Consider the following 18,329-nt stretch of genomic DNA (forward strand, 5'->3'; position numbering starts at 1 on the left):
ACTCTCTAATGCCTCAATTCACTAGCAGTCAGAAAGCTTTCTGACCAGAGACCAACTCTGAATGCCCTCAAAGCTTTACATGTTGAAGCATGACTGAATAAATGATGCCCTGTAAGGAATAATTGAGTAAATATTGCCTTTTTTTCGCTGTCTGGGAATGGTCAAATCCTCTTTCCATTTCATCTAATACCAAGACCCTCCTTGACCTTTCTGCTCCAATCACAGTAGTCTTCTTTAATTTCCTTCTACTTGCTTTGTTCCCTCTGCACCAGTGCCTTCGCACATGGAATTCCTTCTGCCTGAAACACTCATCTCTTCCCAGAACATCTAGTTAACTTCTTCTAGTCCCTGAGATCGCAGATCAGTCATCTCTTCCCCATTAAAGGTGTCCTATTGTGCAAACTCTCCTGGAGCCACACACCTCTCCTTGTAACACCCATGCCAGGTGATCCTTAACATCTATGGACATGATGATTTGGTTAATGTCCTTCTTCTCTTCAAAACTGTAAGCTCCATGAGAACAAGGACAGCAGGGTTAAGTGTCCACTTTAGGTCACTTATCTCCCTCTCACACAGTAGATGCTCAATAAATATTTATTGAGAAAACAAATGAATATTTGAGTATATCTGTGTATGGACATATGCAAACCATCTATTAGAATTGTTCAGGCAAATCTAAAATAGGCAGTAATCATAACCTCTACCATTTTTGTACCCTCTACGTGCTAGGCTTTGAGCCTATCTCTTCATGTGTCCTATCTCATTTAATTTTGAAAATGGTGCCATGCTATGACTTAGCAGTCATTGCTCTTGTTTGACAGATGAGTGAACAATGACTCAGAAACTCTTCCCAAGGTCACAGAGTTGATAAATAGCAAAACTTTGATTTAAAACCACACACTTGGCCAGGCTTGGTGGCTCAGCCTGTAATCTCAGCACTTTGGGAAGCAGAGGCGAGTGAATTGCCTGAGTTCCCTGTTCGAGACCACCCTGGGCAACTTGGCGAGACCTCATCTCTACCATAAATCAAAAATTAGCCAGGCATGGTAGCACATACGTGTAGTTCCGGTTCCAGGTGAGGTTTGGAAGGCTGAGGTGGAAGGATCGCTGGAGCCCAGCAGATCAATGCTGGGATGACCATGAGTGTGCCACTGCACTCCAGCCTGGGTGACAGAGTAAGACTTCAACTCGAGGGAAAAAAAAAATCCACACATCACATTAAACACCTTTATAAAAAGAAAGCCAAGCATATTATTCCTAATCTTTTTTAATATACATGAAAAACATTAAGGACTGACCAAATAGTGTTGCATCCTTAAAGCCATAAAGCCATACTGCTTATTAAACTGTAGATTTCTCAGTGGCAAAACTGTACTCCTCAAGAGAATGCGCCTTATTCACTGCAGAAAACTTCATTAACTGACATAGAAGGTGCTCAATATATATTTGCTAAATGGATTTAAACTTGAAGTAAGGTTTATCAGATCCAAAAAAGGTAAAAACACATATAAATAGAGTCAAAACTCTGCTTCAGAGAAAGCAAATAAAGAAGTAGAAAAGGGAAAAGAAAGGAGACAGGTACAAAGCATATTGAGCACCTACTACATGTTAGCCCTACTTTAGATGCTTTTTCAAGATTTTTTACTTTAAACATTATCACCTATACATATAATAACACTATGACACCATTATAATTATCTCTGCTCTTCAGATGAGAAACCTAATGCTCAGAAACAGCTTAAATTCAGGGCCACATGGTTTCATAGTCTATACTGCAGCTGACATTAATAACTTTGGATGTTAAATATGGTGTCCTTCAACTGGAAAATGGGATAAATAATAAATAAATAAACAAACAAATAAATAAAAAGTGACCAGCAACACTACAGAAAGATGAAAGCTTCCAGCTGAGGGTCAAGGACCACCCATACAGCTTCTAAAATGGTAGTGTGACCTTGCTCAGGAACCCAGTCTCTTAACTGACTTGAAAGATGAAGCTTTATATAAGCCTCAGGTCTCATCACTTCCATTTCTGTCTGTTTTAATGTCCAAAGTCAGTTATTTTTACATGTGACTATCTCACAGCTCTTTATCTGAAAACTTTTGAGAGAAAAATAAAATGACTCGCTGAAATAGAAGTACCATTAGGCTCCCAGTTTCTTCCAAAACAAAACAATCAGTCAACCCTTTTAATTTACTTACTGCAGTGAATGTCCTACAGTCAACATCAATCCACAGTGATAAACAGAGAGAGTAACAAATAGTGTTTTCCATGGAAATGACTAAGAATAATGGCCAAAGAAAATGAAACAATGGCATTGTGTTCCATAATAATGCTGAACTACAAAGTTTGTGAAATGGAGAACAATGGGAACTCAACATCACATTGACTGAAACTCCAGATCCAACATAACACTACATCCTCTACAACGCAGAAGTAAAAAGATTTTTACTTATACACTTGAATTATTTCAATGAAGTGGTACCATCTTTCCAGTATTTTCTGTTTTCCCTTTCAATTAACTAACTTGGACAAGATTTCTCCTCTTATGTAATATTTCTATATACACCACCTCATCTGATTCTCACGAAAACCACATGCAGTAGATAAAGCAAGTATAATTATTAATCACCATTTTACAGATAAGGATGCTGAGGCTGGCACAGTAATGGCTTCTCCAAGGGCTCATAGCTAAGGGGAAAAAACTGACTGAAACCAGGACATCTATGCTTTCTCCACTAGTCCTTGCAGTCTCCTAATCACATACTTACATAGAGGAATACAGGTGACTAAGCGTTTCCACACGAGTGGCTCCTTTCTAATTAACAGCCATCCAGGAATTACTGAAAAGAAAGTCAGTGAAGAATACATAAGAGTGCCTGATAGGCTAGTGATGTCAGTTACTGCATATTTCAAGCCTGAAATGGAAAGTCTACAATCAGTTCTCAAAGAGGAGGAGTCCAAGTTAATGCTGGTAAAGTACTTAGAGCAGTTTGTGGCATACTGTAACCAATAGACAAAGAGTAGGAGTGTTTGTTAAATGGGCATACAAACACCTAAATGTCCAGGGCTGGCAGGTATTTTTTCTTTAAGGTTTTATCTCTACTAGCAGGGCAAAGAATAATAAAATAAATAATAATAACAATAATGATAATAGCTAACATCAGCTTTAATCTTCATAAAACTGTATAAAAATATATTAGTTCCAGTTTTCAGATGGGAAAACTAATGTCAAGCAACTTATGCCAAAGTCTTACTGTTATACTAACAGGACAGCTAATATTTGGTGCTGGGTTGTCCTCTTCTAAATTCTTTCCACCCTATTGTGCTTCTTTCATATCTAATTAATTCGGTCAGTTGAGATAATAATTCAATCACAAAATATTTTAACCTCCAAACCTTTCCTATTCCCTTAAACTGTCTACATCTGTCCTCTCAATATGAAAGTCACATATAACTACTGAGTACTCAAATTCTGTGAGTCCTAATTGAGATGTGCTATAAATATAAATTATATACTTAGAATAAAAAATATAAAATAACTTATTAATAAATTATACTATTTATTATATGTTAAAATCATAACACTTTAGGCATATCGGGTTAAGTTAAATATATTATTAAAAATTAATTTCACTTTCTTTGCTTTTTTAATATGGCTGCTAAAAAATTTAAAGTTATATATATATAACTAATGTTATTTCTATTGGACAGTGCTGCTATAGGTTATTGTTTCAAAATCCATCTACTTTGTCCCCATATGCTGATCTCAGAGAGGATTAACTAGGATGAAAATATTTTTACCTTTGAATTAATCCCATGGCATAAGTCTATAACACAAGATGTCCAAACATAGAGTCCCATAGCATCTGTCAGGTTTTTTTTATTTTTTTTTACCATAATCCACAGAAAGAAAATATGTCATATAGCAAACCCAGAATAATCTGGTATTCCTTTATATATATATACTATATTTAGTTTTATAGAGTTATACATAATATAACAAAAACAACAATTTCATGAAGTAACAGTTCTTTCCTGATATTTTCCATTCAATTTTCTGCTATTCTATTTTTTTAATGTTGGCTATAACCCACTAAACTAATTTTACCACCCACTAATGTGTTGCAATGTACAGTTTTTAAAACTCAATACAACGTCTGCAAGTGAGACACTGATTCTGTCTACATAGAGGTAATAACTAAGTACCTTAGTAACTAAGAGATGAGGCAGGCAGAAATGAATAGGCTAGCAGAGGCCTGTAGCTACAGCAAATTCTGTGAACTGTCCAGTGGTAAAATTGAGGGGAGCTCATCAGGTTAAATATTTCCTCCCTCCTACAGAGTCAGAGTTAAGGGTCATGTCTAATGTTCACCTATTGTTCTGTCTGCTCAGAGTTGCCCCTTCTTATAAGAAAATGTATATGCTTCTTTTGGTACCTGCTCTGCTTACACAATCCCCATTCCTCCACCCAGCTCCAGCCATGAGAAATTCCCCTATGTTTTTGGCCATGTCTGATGACTCAGGGGTGGGAACCCCATCCAAGTGAGACCTCTTCCTGGGATTTGTGGGCATCTAACTAGAACAGGACAAAGTCAATCTTCTCTGATGATAAAACTCCCTAAGTCTCAACTTGGAATTTGCTGGTGGTCATGTCCTCTGCCATGCAGAAGAATTGTTTTATTATAGAAAAGAGTGAAGGAAAGAGAAGCAGAGGTGAGAGTTGCAAAGAGGTCAGTGGGCCCAAGTCCTTGCAGGGCCAGTTTCATGGTCAGGTGGCCCATGCAGCTTCACAGGATCCTGTACTTTCTTTAGTGCTCTGCTGTGACGATCTTGAAATTCTCAATAATTTTCAAACAAGAGGCCTTGCATTTGCATTTTATACTGATCCTCGAAAATTATATAACTGGTCCCAAGGCCTTGGTTCCAATTGTTCCTAAACCCAACAGGATCCTCGCCCTTTCTAAGATTGGATCATTTAGCTGTTCTTTCAATTATGTGAGAGTCTTCCACCAAATTCTCTATTTTTCTAAGCATCTTAGAAGTAGGTTCTTTTACTTGCAGCCAAGAATCTGAACTACACTGTGGTCAGAGATGCAAAGTTAGGTCAATAACACAATTCCAGAGACTCCAAGTCACCCTGTGTGCCCAGACGTTGGAATTCTGTCCCTGCCCCTGAGGCTTCTGACTTTTCTGAACTGCACCTCTGAGGAATGGGCATCTCCCTTCACCAGAGTCTAGGTTAGAGTGGTTGGTAGCATTTAGAGACTAGCACTTATTTCAGGCATCTTGGAATACAACTGAAGGTGCTCTCCTTAATATTACATATTCAATCCGTATGTACCCAAACTGTACCCTCTTTATTTATCTATCTGGAAAGCAAGCAAATAAGTAAGATAAAGCATGTCCCCAGTATAATATTACAGTCCAGTTGAGGAAAGGGTTTTTATTTGTGTCATGCCCATCATCAGTTTTAAAACATATTCACGGATGATCATTTGTTTAGGGAGGAAAATAAAATGGCCATACCTAGTGGTATGCAGTGACTTAGTTGTGCTAGTTTGGGCATGGTTATCTTTAGACTGATCTGTTGGCAGAACTAACGAACACAGAACATGCTAACATTTTTTAAAGTGAGAAAGTATTTGCCCCCTTCACTTTGATTTAGTGGTCTGGGGTTCCCCCAAGTCCTTTTGAACTGTTTGCTCTTGAACTACATTTATTTCTAATGAATTTGCAGTAATTGATGTGCTTCTAAAGGAAGAAGGAGTATGAGGAAGCATGTGTGATTAATCTTCAACAGAAGGAACAGATCTAGTTGAAACAAAAGTGGAATTCCAGTGAGATTATCTAGAGGCTACTGCCACTCTCCACACACCCAAAAAGCTTCTCTGGACACACAGCAGCTGTCTCCCTAAAGTGTTCTGCAGGACAGTCACCGGGCACCAAACAAAAAAGATGTGAATTGGGCATGAGATGATGGATTTCCAAGTAATCGGGTAGCAGAGGCTATATCCTCGGGACCCGTGTCTTCTTAAAAATGTCTCCAAATTCAGCATTGCTTGTATTCTTCAGGGATATGTGAGTGCCTTTAGGTGATCTGTGTAAGAAATTCTGCGTGATATCTAAGTGATCTCTTACAAAGACTCTGAACCCCGTGTCCTGAAAAAAGTACAGAAAGATCTCAACTCTGGCCTCCCCTCCCAGGAAATGATGGGAGATATATAGCATATCAATGTTTTGATGTAGCATCTCGTTTAGTCCTTACACTGGGGCCATAAAGCAAACATAAGAAGTCCTCGGTTGCAATTCATTCAGCACATATTTGTTAAGCACATACTGTATGTATGTCAGGCACTGTGCTGCCCCAATGCTGCAGAGAATAATATAGATGTGGTCCCTGTCCCTTGGCATTGACTTTCTCAGGAAACCAAAAAAATAAATAAAAATAAGTGAGGAAAAGAGGAGATAAAATAATTGCGATGGGAATAGAGGTTATATGGAAAGCTACAGGGGTTTGAGAGAAGGAAGAGGGAGGTGGGTATTAAGGGCATCCCCCACGCTCTGCTCTCTCCTCCCTATATTCCTACCTCTTTAGCTCCCCTCATCTCTCTCACCCCCTTTTCCCTCCTTCTCCCCCTCCTCTCCCCACTCCCTCACTGATTCACCCCACCCTCTGCCCCTTTCCTCTGCACGGCGGTCCCGCGAGTCCCTCCCCCTCTCCACCAACCACACCCCGTGGCTCAACCATCCGGGCGCGAGCCCCCGCCCCCCTCAAGTCCACTGTCCCTGCCCCCACCGCACCCCGCGAACCCTGCCGTTGCCGGGTCCCCCATGGGAAACGAGGCCAGTTACCCGGAGGAGATGTGCTCCCACTTTGACAATGACGAAATTAAAAGGTTGAGTAAGCGGTTTAAGAAGCTGAACGTGGACAGATCAGGCTCCCTGAGCGTAGGAGAGTTCATGAACCTGCCAGGGTTGCGGCGGAACCCCTTGGTGCGGCGAGTGATCGACATCTTCGACACCGACGGCGATGGAGAAGTAGACTTCAAAGAATTCATCAGGGGGGCCTCCCAGTTCAGCGTCAAAGGCGACAAGGAGGAGAAGCTGAGGTTTGCCTTCAACATCTACGACATGGATAAAGACGGCTACATTTCCAATGGGGAGCTCTTCCAGGTGCTGAAGATGATGGTGGGCGACAGCATAAAGGACTGGCAGCTGCAGCAGCTCGTCGACAAAACCATCATCATCCTGGACAGGGACGGTGACGGGAAGATATCCTTCGAGGAATTCAGTGCTGTGGTCGGAGACCTGGATATCCACAAGAAGATGGCCCTTTGTATTTGAACCTTCTTAAGAGCACCACCGGACAACATCGTGTGCTTTCTGTCTCTTTCAAGTTTTGTTCAAGACGTCGAGCAGCTCTCTCTCTGACTTACCTGGAAGTATTTCTCCTTGTGAAGCCATATTCTCTAACACAAGCTTCATCATCAACTCAGTGTTATTCATTCTTCTCTCAATGATTCAGGTTAACGTGAATGGAAGAGCAAAACCAGGAGCGGAAAGAGAGGAAATGGCTTATATAAACATCTTTTTGTTGTTGCTGTTGTCCTGATTCAGAGGCCAAATCAGAAGAACTTTAAAAGTTCAAAAATAAGAAAATATATATATTTGCCTCCATTTCTCGTCATTTTGTATATGATAGGAAATGTACAGTTTGCATGGGTGTTTTCCTCTACTCGTGGTGTTCAGATATCTTGACAAGATTGTTGACTTCCTATTCTAGCAACAGGGACAAATACATTTCTGTTTGCCGAGTACCTTTAATCACCTCCCTCAGGGAACAGAAGCCCATCTTTCCCTTTCACAGGCTGCAAACCCCATTCCCCATGAGGCATCCAGAAACCTCTGAGTGTGATTAAAGGGTAGGAGTCCAGTCAGATTTCTTCTGTGGCACAGCTCCATCTCCTGAACAAAAACTAGCTCCAAGACTCTTATAAGAAATGCTAAGGCTGGACTAAGTGCTCAGTTCAACTATCACTCTTCATAGCAGCAGGTTTTCAGGGTTAGAGACCCTCTCTAGTATTAAGTTCCATAAAGGGGCCTTCTAGCTAAATAGGGCAGGGAATTTTCCCAGAAAGTGCTCTTGTCTCCAACACATACAGGTCCCCATACAGGTGGTGGAATTGGAGCAGATTCAGAGTCAGTCATTTCACAGGACCAGAGACAGTAAAGATTCAAGCTGCAGTGGATTCTCCCCAGAAGGCTGAATTGGCATTGCCCCCCAGTGCACAGAGAGGCAGAGATTTGACAAGCATGTCTCTACAGCAGAAGTGAGTGCTGGCAACAATAGCCAAGTTTCATTTTGAAAACCAGATCTGGGGCCTAGCAGGGAAACAGAGAGCTCTCTCATTCTAGGAAGCCTTTTCCCTAATGTAACATTCAGCCCAGAAATCCTCACAACCTAATGGACTTCCACCCAGAAGGAATGTGCTGGAGCATATTAGTTCTAGAGAAGATCCAATGTGACAAGTCTCTCTCTCACTAGTTATGCCATTTTGGTAGCTTAGATTGGCCACAATGAGAAAAGACTTGTAGATGTTTTGTTTGTTTCAGAGAATTATTTTCCAGTGAGGACACCACTCCTTGCACCCCAAATGTTGCCAGCTCTCTGAGGTCCCACACACCACTGTCAGTTTTCAGAGCACAAGATATTCTCAAAAGAGCAGGGTCAGGACTGGGTCCCAGCATCTGCCACTTCACACCAATCCTCTTTCTCACAGAGGACCGCTCCCCATTTAAGGTGCTTAAGACTCTCAAAACATCAAGAAAATGAATCATATTCTCCCTATACTTAGCCAAGAGAGAACAACCACTTAGGTGATTTTTCTCATTACAAGAACGATCTGTTTCAAGGAGATTTATTATTGTTAGATTTATTTCATCATCATCATTATTATTATTATTAAGAGATGAGTGTCTTGCTTTTATGCCCAGGCTGGTGTTGAACTCCTGACCACAAGCGATCCTCCTGCCTCAGCTTCCCAAAGTGTTGGGATTGCAGGCATGAACCACCACCCAGCCTACTATTATTAGATTTTGAAGTTGGCAACTAGTCTTGAAAAAAAGGAAAAATAAGTCCACAGATTTAACCACTGATAAGGCACCCATCGGCCAAGGGACCTAACCACAGTTTTTATATATCAGATTACTGAGGAACCACAAAGAGGACTCCTTGTCCTTTTAATTCCTGTGCAATCCTAAAAAAGTATTAGCAATCAGGAAACACTTCCAACCCTGTGGTGATATTTTATAACTCCATTGCATGGTAACAATTCAAAGACACAGACACACCTGGCTTTGGATTCAATTACAAATGGGTAGTTACCACAACCACTTATTTCAAGTTGTGTGAGTATGAGTAACTTAGCCTCTCTGTGTCTTCTAACCTAATTAAAAAGAGAATCCACCCCAGGATTACTTTGAAGATTCAAAAAAAGACAAAAATATGCAAGGTACTTAGAACATAATATTATGTTTATTCTACAAATTCCTTTCCTGCTCCTCCCATTGTACATGATCAATATGTAAAGGAGAAATAAATCCTACTGGTTCTTTTTGAACCTTTACTTAGTTCTCAGCCATGCCCACTCTAAAATTAACTGGACATCTGTGTAATCTTAGCCCATAAAGAAAACAACAGGAATAATGTCAAGGTTCTCTCCACCCCTTCATTTGCAGAGGGGACAACAGACATCTCGGATTGAGAATTGAAGAAAGAGAATCACTTATTCTAGCTCACTCTAACTTTGTGGAGAAAATGTTCTATGAAGAAAGTGAACACATGTCATGCTAGCCAAAAGGACTTCTTAAAGAAAAACATTACTCATATACTCTACAATGTGCACATTAAAATATGGAAATTTTTAAATTATGACCAGTTAGATGTGATGGCTCATGCTGAAAATCCAAGCACTTGGGGAGGCCAAGGCAAAAAGATTGCTTGAGTCTAGGCATTCAAGACCAACCTAGGCAGCATAATGTGATTTTATCTCCTCAAAAATAATCAGAAAATTATCCAGGCATGGTAGTGCATGCCTGTAGTCCCAGCTACTCTGGAGGCTGAGGCAGGAAGATCTTACCTAAGCCCAGGAGGTCGAGGCTGCAGTGAGCTATAACTGTGCCACTGCACTCCAGCCAGGGAGGCAGAATGAGACCTTGACTCAAAAATAAAAATAAAAATAAAATATGACCAAGGGTTTGAAATATGCTGGATTATGTGTTCAAATTTCACAAAGGAAAAAAAAAAACGTTTCGCTTCTGAAGTGACTGGAATTTTAAAAAGTGAATTGCTCAATCTGTCCACCTAATATAGTTACCCAAGACTTTATGACAATGACTGTTTCTGGCATTAGCACTTGAAAGAGCTGACTGGATATTTGAAGAAAAGAATCACATTTACTTCCCAGATAGAATGCTTAGGTTTTTTTTAATCTCAGTTAATTGCCAGTTGCCAACAAATCTGGTTCTATACAATTCCTTGAGGTGATGATAATAGGTAACATTTATTGAACAATTGTTTCATAACTTTTGATATAACCTTTGCTATATCACTTAATTATCACAACACTGTATGGTGGGTGCCATCATTTCAGCTTTACAAATGATGCCATAAAGAGATCCAGAATCTTCTCCAAAGTCACCCAGCTGGCAAGAGGCAAGGCAAAGATCTGACCCAGGCTTTCTGATCCCATACCCTGAGAGTCGTTTTGTTTGTTTAGTTTTGTTTTTTTAACAATACAAAGCCTGCAACTCAATAAGCTTTGTTTCTACTTCACTGCATTTCTCCTATTTTTATGGTTCCTAAATTTACCTGTTTCAAATTATTTCTGATAGTCTTATTAATGCAATCAAATCAAGCCTCAATTTTCACAAAAGAGAAAACTGAAGCCCAAAGAGGTGAATTGCTTGTCAAGGAGCAAACAGCTCCCACCTCTTTGGTTCTCTGCATTACAAAGAAACAGATATATTCGGCAGGACAGTTTTAAACCATCTTCCATTTTCATCTCATCTCAAGAAACAGAAAACAGTATTTAGATTAAACTAGTAAAGCAACCAATATGCTCTGAGGCTGTAGAGATCTGTGACAATATGTTGTTATGAGTCCTCCATGAGTGGATTGTTGCCATATGTTGCAATCCCCAGACCACTAGAGGCTTTTGAAACAGAGGAAAAAATATGACCTCAGCACAGTTGGTTTATATTTTAAGTATATTGTGCTTTAGAAATATTCTTAAGGAAAAAAACATTCAGATTTTATTTTTCAAATACAAATTCCATCCTTTACTCATGCTATTCTCTCTGTTAGGATGTAGAGTAGGTAATTAGTCTGGCTATGGTGTTTCATCTGTTTTGCATGCTTTAAAAAGAGAATGACTCAGATGTTTTTAAAGATGTTATCATGATAGAGGAATAAGGCCACTAGATTGAGAATCAGACTGGACTTCTCTCCTGTTGTGTTGGCTGCCATACCTATTTCAGAGGCTGATGACTGTGAATTATAAATCATGTATATGTCACCTTTAAAGGAATGAGTTGATTTATAATGAAAAATCATAACACTGAGGGGACACTGGTAGCAATAAAGCTGTGTAGATAGGGGACACAATTTGGCAGTTCATGGGCTAAATCTGACTCACAAATGTTATTTTTTGTTGATGACTTACAGGTGTTTGTTCTCATAATGCTATTTAAAAATTTGCCAATATTTTAAAAATTCAAAGATTAAAAATCAAAATTAACATAAAGAGATGCAGGCCACTACTCTAAATAGAAGTGGCCTTTTATTGACTAAGTAGCCACTAAAGTATTGGGACAAAGCTAAAAGTCTCAATGAAGAGAAATGAACATTCTTAATTTCCATTCATAAAAGAGGAAAGTGAAGCCCAAGTGCTACTTTTTAGCACAAAAAGTTAAGATGGACTGAAATGTTCATCATTTTTTAAAATTCAACACTAGACACAAAATATTATCCTAACAACCAATATTTTCTAATGACTGAAGCAATAGAAGAATGTACAATAATCAAAATAAGTTTAGCCAAGTATAATTTCAAACTTATAAAATGAATCTAACAAAACAAAGATAAAGATAACAGGAAAATTTAAAAGGGAGAAACATTTATAACATGTTAGAAAAAGAGTTAGTAGCTTTTCAATAAAAAGCCTCCTTATGTCCGATATGCTATAAATATTTATGCAAAAAAATCATATATGATTCGTACAAAAAGAGGAAAGACATACTAGGGAAAATATTCCATTCAAATTAGAATATTTAGAACAGGAAAAAAATGACTAATTATAAAATAAGATTGGCAAAGATATGAGCCTTCTGATTATTGCAGTACCTTTAGTGGCATTAGGAATGGTTTCTGCCCCCTTTAAGAGTCATTCACACATCATGAGTCATCAAACTAGTCATATCCTTTGACCAGGTATCCCCATCTATTGAAATACATATCTCAAAGAAATAACCAAAGTGACGTTTTTAAATGCTATACACAAAAGCGTTTTATTGCAATAATATTTATCATATATAATAAATTATAATAAATTAAAAATCAAACACCTGACAGTTTGGAAATAGTCATGTCAATAGGTGATAGTATTAAGCCATTGAAATTAATATAATTAATGTTTAGAAAATATCTTAGAAGTTAGTATTAAGAAAAGAATATTAGGCATTTTTAATATAATGCATAAGTACTATTATATATATATATCCTGTGTTTACAACTCTGAAAAAATATGCATATGGTCATAGTTCAAAAGAGAACACGGAGAATTGAAAATAATTATTTTTATAGTAAAAGAATCACAAGTAATCTCACATTTAGCTTTTTTTTTTTTTTTTGAGTTGGAGTCTCGCTCCGTTGCCCAGGCTGGAGTGCAGTGGCACGCTCACGGCCACCCCAGCATCGACCTGCTGGGCTCCAGTGATCCTTCCGCCTCAGCCTTCCAGTAGCCGGAACTACCGGCGTGTGCTACCATGCCTGCCCAGCTAATTTTTGATTTATTGTAGAGACGAGGTCTCGCCAAGTTGCCCAGGTTGGTCTCGAACCCGCGGACTCAGGCAATCCACTCGCTTCGGCCTTCCAAAGTGCTGGAATTACAGGCTGAGCCACTGAGCCCGGCTCAGCTTTTAAAAATATCTTTCTGAGCTGCTTTAATAATAAATTAAACATTTCAAAAGACTGCACAACAGAAACAATGTAGGAAATTAAGTACTAGTTCTAAGCCTTAAAAATGGTTGCCCAAGCTCAGAAGGCCTAGGAAATGAGGAAGTTCTGACAGACCCTGATTGCTGTCAAAATCCTTTTGCTTAACCAAACGTATTTTGCACAACTAACCTGGGCTTATGCAGTGTCTCCCTGGATTTTGTAAATCATCTCTTCTTCTGTTCTTTGGGTTAAGTGTGATCTTTTCACTTACCCTGTCGTGATTAATGAGGAAATTCCAGCTTTTCTGAGTAAACCTATTCTTTCTCCCACTTCATGGCTGTTGTTAAATTATTTTTTAGAAACCCCAAATGATTACACTGCATAATCTTAACCTCCTTTCTCCGGATGAACTCTGTCCCCTAGGAAACTCTGTCCTAAACCAACTGTGCTGAGGCTGTATTTTTTCCTCATGCAGGTATCATTCTCCCAATCCACCCCCCGCCAAGAGATCATATGTACAGACACAACAATGAATCTACTAAAATTTTTTAAGCTATTACTCTTCTTAGCAAAATAATCAGGAGGCTAAATAAATTAATTAAATTAAATAGCAGGTCTTCAAAATTAGAAGCAGCATTTGCTTCCTCGTCATCCTGCTTTCAAATATCTGTGAGTCATCCATACTTCAGAATCACTATAGACTGTCTTTTCTTCACCTCTCACTAAAATCATTATTCCTCCCACAGTCCCAGTTCGCTTATTAAAAAAAAATTGTTTTTGAACATCAGGATTTGACTTTACAAACTCAGAGAGGAGGTAAAGTTCATGTGAAGTTTAATGCACTAAATCTCTGAAAAATAAAATTATTTCTTCAGCTTCTTATAGTCATTTTATCTGGGGAAAAGTATTTAACAGGAAATCTTGACAGTAATTGTAACTAAGTTTCTTTTCAGATATGTGCTCCATTCAACAAGTGCTTATTGAGTACCTACTATACACAAGGCTTCTGCAAACAGGAAAAGAAAGTCACAGCCTCACCTTGTCAGTGAAGTCTTCCCACAACAGGGTCCAGGCATTCATTTCAGAGTTCTGCCTCAGAAACAAAGTCTATCTCAAAAGAAATTATATTAGTACCTCAGAGCTAGAGGATCTTAATTCTTTATTGTTTTATTTTTTGAGTTGGAGTCTCACTCCGTTGCCCAGGCTAGAGTGCAGTGGCACAGTATGGCCACCCCAGCATTTCCTGCTGGCTCCCGCAATTCTTCCACCTCAGCATTCCATGTAGCCAGAACTACAGATGTGCGCTACCACGCCTGGCTAATTTTTTTTTTTAACTGTTGAGACGAGATCTTGCCATATTGCCCAGGCTGGTCTTGAACCCCTGAGCTCAGGCAATCCTTCTCACCTCAGTCTCCCAAAGTGCTGAGATTACAGGCTTGAGCCACCACACCCAGCTGGATCTTAATCCTTTAAACAGTACGTATATCAAATCAGATTCTTTGGTTGCAAGCAACAGATTAACTTAGAGGGAAAAATTATTAAAAGAGGAATGGGGAAGCTCAATATATTGAGGTAAGAACAGTAACAGATGAGGCCTCAGGAACCACAGGACTCCAGGCATGTCAGTGGCAGGAACCAGGGGACTATGTCTTTGGGACACTGACATTGCAAATGATTGTGCTCCAGCCACTTTTGTGCCCAATGCCTCTGCTTCAGATTCAAACTGGCCTACTTTGGGTTACATGTTTGGCCCCTGGACCAGGGACTGGGGAGTCTGTGATTGGTAGACACACCAAAAACATATGAAGTAGGAAAAGGGCAGTTTCCCAAGGAAAGAATCCTAAGACAATAAAACCAGTACATTTTATCACAACTAGTTTAAACTGCATTCGATCTTCAACATTTTACTTTAACAATGTTAAATATATTTTTGCCCAGTTCTAGCATTAGCTCCCCAGATTGACAAATTCTAGCATTCTCAGGTCAAACTGGCAAGTTTTCTGAGTTCTCTGGGTCTCGATTTTCTCACCTATCAATTGAGAATAACCATTTCTACTCTTCTTTCTTGCAGAACTATTCTAAGATGCTTCTGAGACAGATGAGGGTGTTGGGGATGGTTATAGAAATTTTTGTTACATAAAAAAGTTTCTAGCTTCCATATGCTTTTGTTCATTCATTTTAAAAATATTTATTGAACACTGGTGTGAGCTGAACACTGTTCTAGGTGATCAGGATATGTACAGAGCAAAACAGACAAAAGTTCTGGCCTCCTGGAGCTTACATTCTACTCATGGAAGGAAATAGACAATAAACAAAGAAATATTTCATCAGAAAAGAAATAAAACTGGGCAAGGGAGATAAGACTGTATCTGAGAAAGGGTCCGGGGTTGGGGGGGGGGAAGAATTTGCCTTTTTGACCACAGTGGGTAGGTAGATTTTGCTGATAGGTGACATTTGAACAAAGACCTAAAGAAATGAGGGAAGGAGCAATGTTGATTCCTGGCAGAAGAATTCACAGGCAGAGAACAGAAAATAAAAAGATCCTTAAGCAGAAACTTGCTCAAGAGATTTAAGGACGAGAAGCCCAGGTGGCCAGGCAGAGTGAACAAGTGAGAGAAAAGGATGTGAAGTTAGGAAGTGTCAGAATAGATCACATAAGGCCTTTTAGTCCATTGTAAGAACACTGATATTCACTCTGCAAATCATTGCAGAAAATCATCATTAAGCATTGAGCACTCGAGTCACGCGGCATGTTGAGAGGGGCACTCTGGCTGCGGGGCAGAAGACAGAAAGAGGGAAAACAATCATCTAAGTGAAAGGTGATGGTGGCTTGGACCAGTGTGATTGTTGGAGGTGATCATCAGGTTCTGGATATACTTTAAAAGTCAAGTCCACCATATTTGCAGACACACCAGGTTATGGAATGCTAGAGAAAGAAAGAAGTCAAAAGTGACTAAAGTTTTTGTCCTGTGCCATGGTAAGAATAGAGATTTGTTGAGATGAGAAAGACTGTGCGAGCAGCAGGATTCAGAGGGAAAATTAAGAGTTTGCTTTTGATATATTAAGTTTGAGATGTCTATTAGATACCTAGGTAGAGAGGTTGAGGAGAGAGTTAGGGAAGAAAAGTCCCTAACTCTTGAGAATTATTGTCATATAGCTGGTATTTGAAGCCATGAGTCTGGATGAGAAAGTGAATGTAGTTAACAAATTGAAGTCATGCTGCTGTTTATGGTCAGAAAGATGATGAACAACAGAAGAGACTGAGGTTGAACAAAGAGAGAGAGAGTTATCCCAGAAACAAAGCAAAGAAACTGTGTCAAAGAGGATAGGATAATCAACAATGTCCAAGCTCCTGAGATAGATGAATAAGGCGAAAATTGTCCATTAAATTTTGGCAATGTGGAGTTCACTGATGACTTTAACAGGAGTTGTTTGACAGATAATAGGAGTGGACAAAAATATGATTGGTGTGGGTCCAAGAGAGAATGGAAGGAGAGTAATTAGAAGCAATAAGTATAGACAACTCTCTAGAGCAGGGGTCCCCAATCCCTGGACCATGGATCAGGGTCAGCTCATGGCCTGTTAGGAACTGGACCGCACAGCAGAATGTGAACAGTGGGTGAGCAAGAGAAGCTTCATCTGTATTTTCAGCTGCTCCTATCACTCACATTACCACCTGAGCTCCATCTTCTGTGAGACCAATAGTGGCATTAGATTCTCATAGGAATGCTAACCCTATTGTCAACTGTGCATGCAAGGGGTCTAGGTTATTGATGAAAATCTAATGCCTGATAATCTGAGGTGGAACTGAAGTGGTGATGCCAGCACTGGGATGAGGCTGCAAATACAAACTAACAGCAGTAAAGTTTGACTGCATATCTCCCACCTCCCACCCCCATCCATGAATACCTTGTCTTCCACAAAACCAGTCCCTGATGCCAAAAAGGCTGGAGACTGCTGCTCTAGAGAACACAAGACAGTGGGTGGTTGCTGTTTGTTGGGAGGTGTGAATTGGCACAAGGGAGAATTGGCTGCATAGAACTTTATCAGTAACATCTAAGGCAAATAATAACTGCATTTCTTGCTGGAGGTCTGAGATTCGTCCCTTATCTAGCCAACTGTCAGATGTTTCAGGTGTTCGCATTTGAACAAAATGCATATCAGAGTTTAGGCAGCAACAAAATTGGTAGTCTTGACTTCTACGTATTACCAGAAACACTGGTGATCTGGTTACAGAAGTGCTCCCCAACTTTTTGGTATCAGGGGCCAGTTTTATAGAACACAATTTTTCCACTGACAGGGTAGAGGTGGAGGTAGGGATGTGCAGTCAAACCTCACTGCTAATCACTGCCTCAGCTCCACCTCAGATTATCAGGCATTAGATTCTCATAAGGTGTGCACAACCTAGATCCCTCACATGTGCAATTCACAGTAAGGTTCACGTTCCTATGAAAATCTAATGCTTGTGCTCATCTGACAGAATGCAAAGCTCCACTAGCCTGCCAATCACCTCCTGCTGTATCCCCAAGTTCCTGAAAGGGCACTGACTAGTACTGGTCTGCGGCCTGGAGATTAGGGATCCCTAGGTTAAAAAGCTCACCTATGATAGCAGAGACATCTCGTTTTATCTGAACCTAGTCTGGTCCTGGGAATGTGCTGGCTAGTAAATTTCTGAATGGTGGAAGTTGTTTCCATTATTTTAAGTGGGAAAAATAATAAAGCATCTTTTCTCATCTAAAACATTCAACCAGTTTTCCCAAATGTCACTAAAACTCTCTTGGACACCTATAGATGTTTAATATTTACTGTAAATGCATGGATATATGACAATCCACCAAGAATTTCTGCATAATATAAAACAACAATTACTTAATGCTTAATAGTAGGCAGTTTTTAATACAACATGCAAAGTACAGTGTCAGATACAATGTATTTCCTTCACAGTGCAATAAAATATACTAATGTACATTAACAATAAGATAAAATGCTAGAACCGGGCTTGGTGGCTCAGCCTGTAATCCCACGCCTTTGGGAGGCTGAGGTGAGTGGATTGCCTGAGCCCGCAGGTTCGAGACCCGCTTGGGCAGCGAGACCTCATCTCTACAATAA

At 39.6% G+C, this 18,329-nt stretch overlaps 2 protein-coding genes across 3 annotated transcripts in view; both read left to right on the plus strand.

Annotated features, from left to right (window-relative positions):
- GRIN3A (glutamate ionotropic receptor NMDA type subunit 3A) overlaps positions 1 to 18,329 on the plus strand; it is a 180,111-nt gene that overhangs the window by 143,271 nt on the left and 18,511 nt on the right. The gene's annotated exons all lie outside the window — the stretch shown is intronic.
- Positions 6,797 to 7,440, plus strand: PPP3R2 (protein phosphatase 3 regulatory subunit B, beta). Its single transcript, XM_008053374.2, has one exon. It carries the CDS (start codon positions 6,836 to 6,838, stop codon positions 7,346 to 7,348), a length of 513 nt encoding a protein of 170 aa, XP_008051565.1. The 5' UTR covers positions 6,797 to 6,835; the 3' UTR covers positions 7,349 to 7,440.

The sequence above is a fragment of the Carlito syrichta genome, unplaced genomic scaffold, assembly GCF_000164805.1.
Source record: "Carlito syrichta isolate Samal-C Ts95f unplaced genomic scaffold, Tarsius_syrichta-2.0.1 Scaffold288132, whole genome shotgun sequence".
Taxonomy (NCBI): Eukaryota; Metazoa; Chordata; class Mammalia; order Primates; family Tarsiidae; genus Carlito; species Carlito syrichta.

What these genes read in the sequence shown, in the direction of transcription:
- PPP3R2 (XM_008053374.2), top strand. Translation starts at nt 6,836, where the DNA reads ATGGGAAACGAGGCCAGTTACCCGGAGGAGATGTGCTCCCACTTTGAC.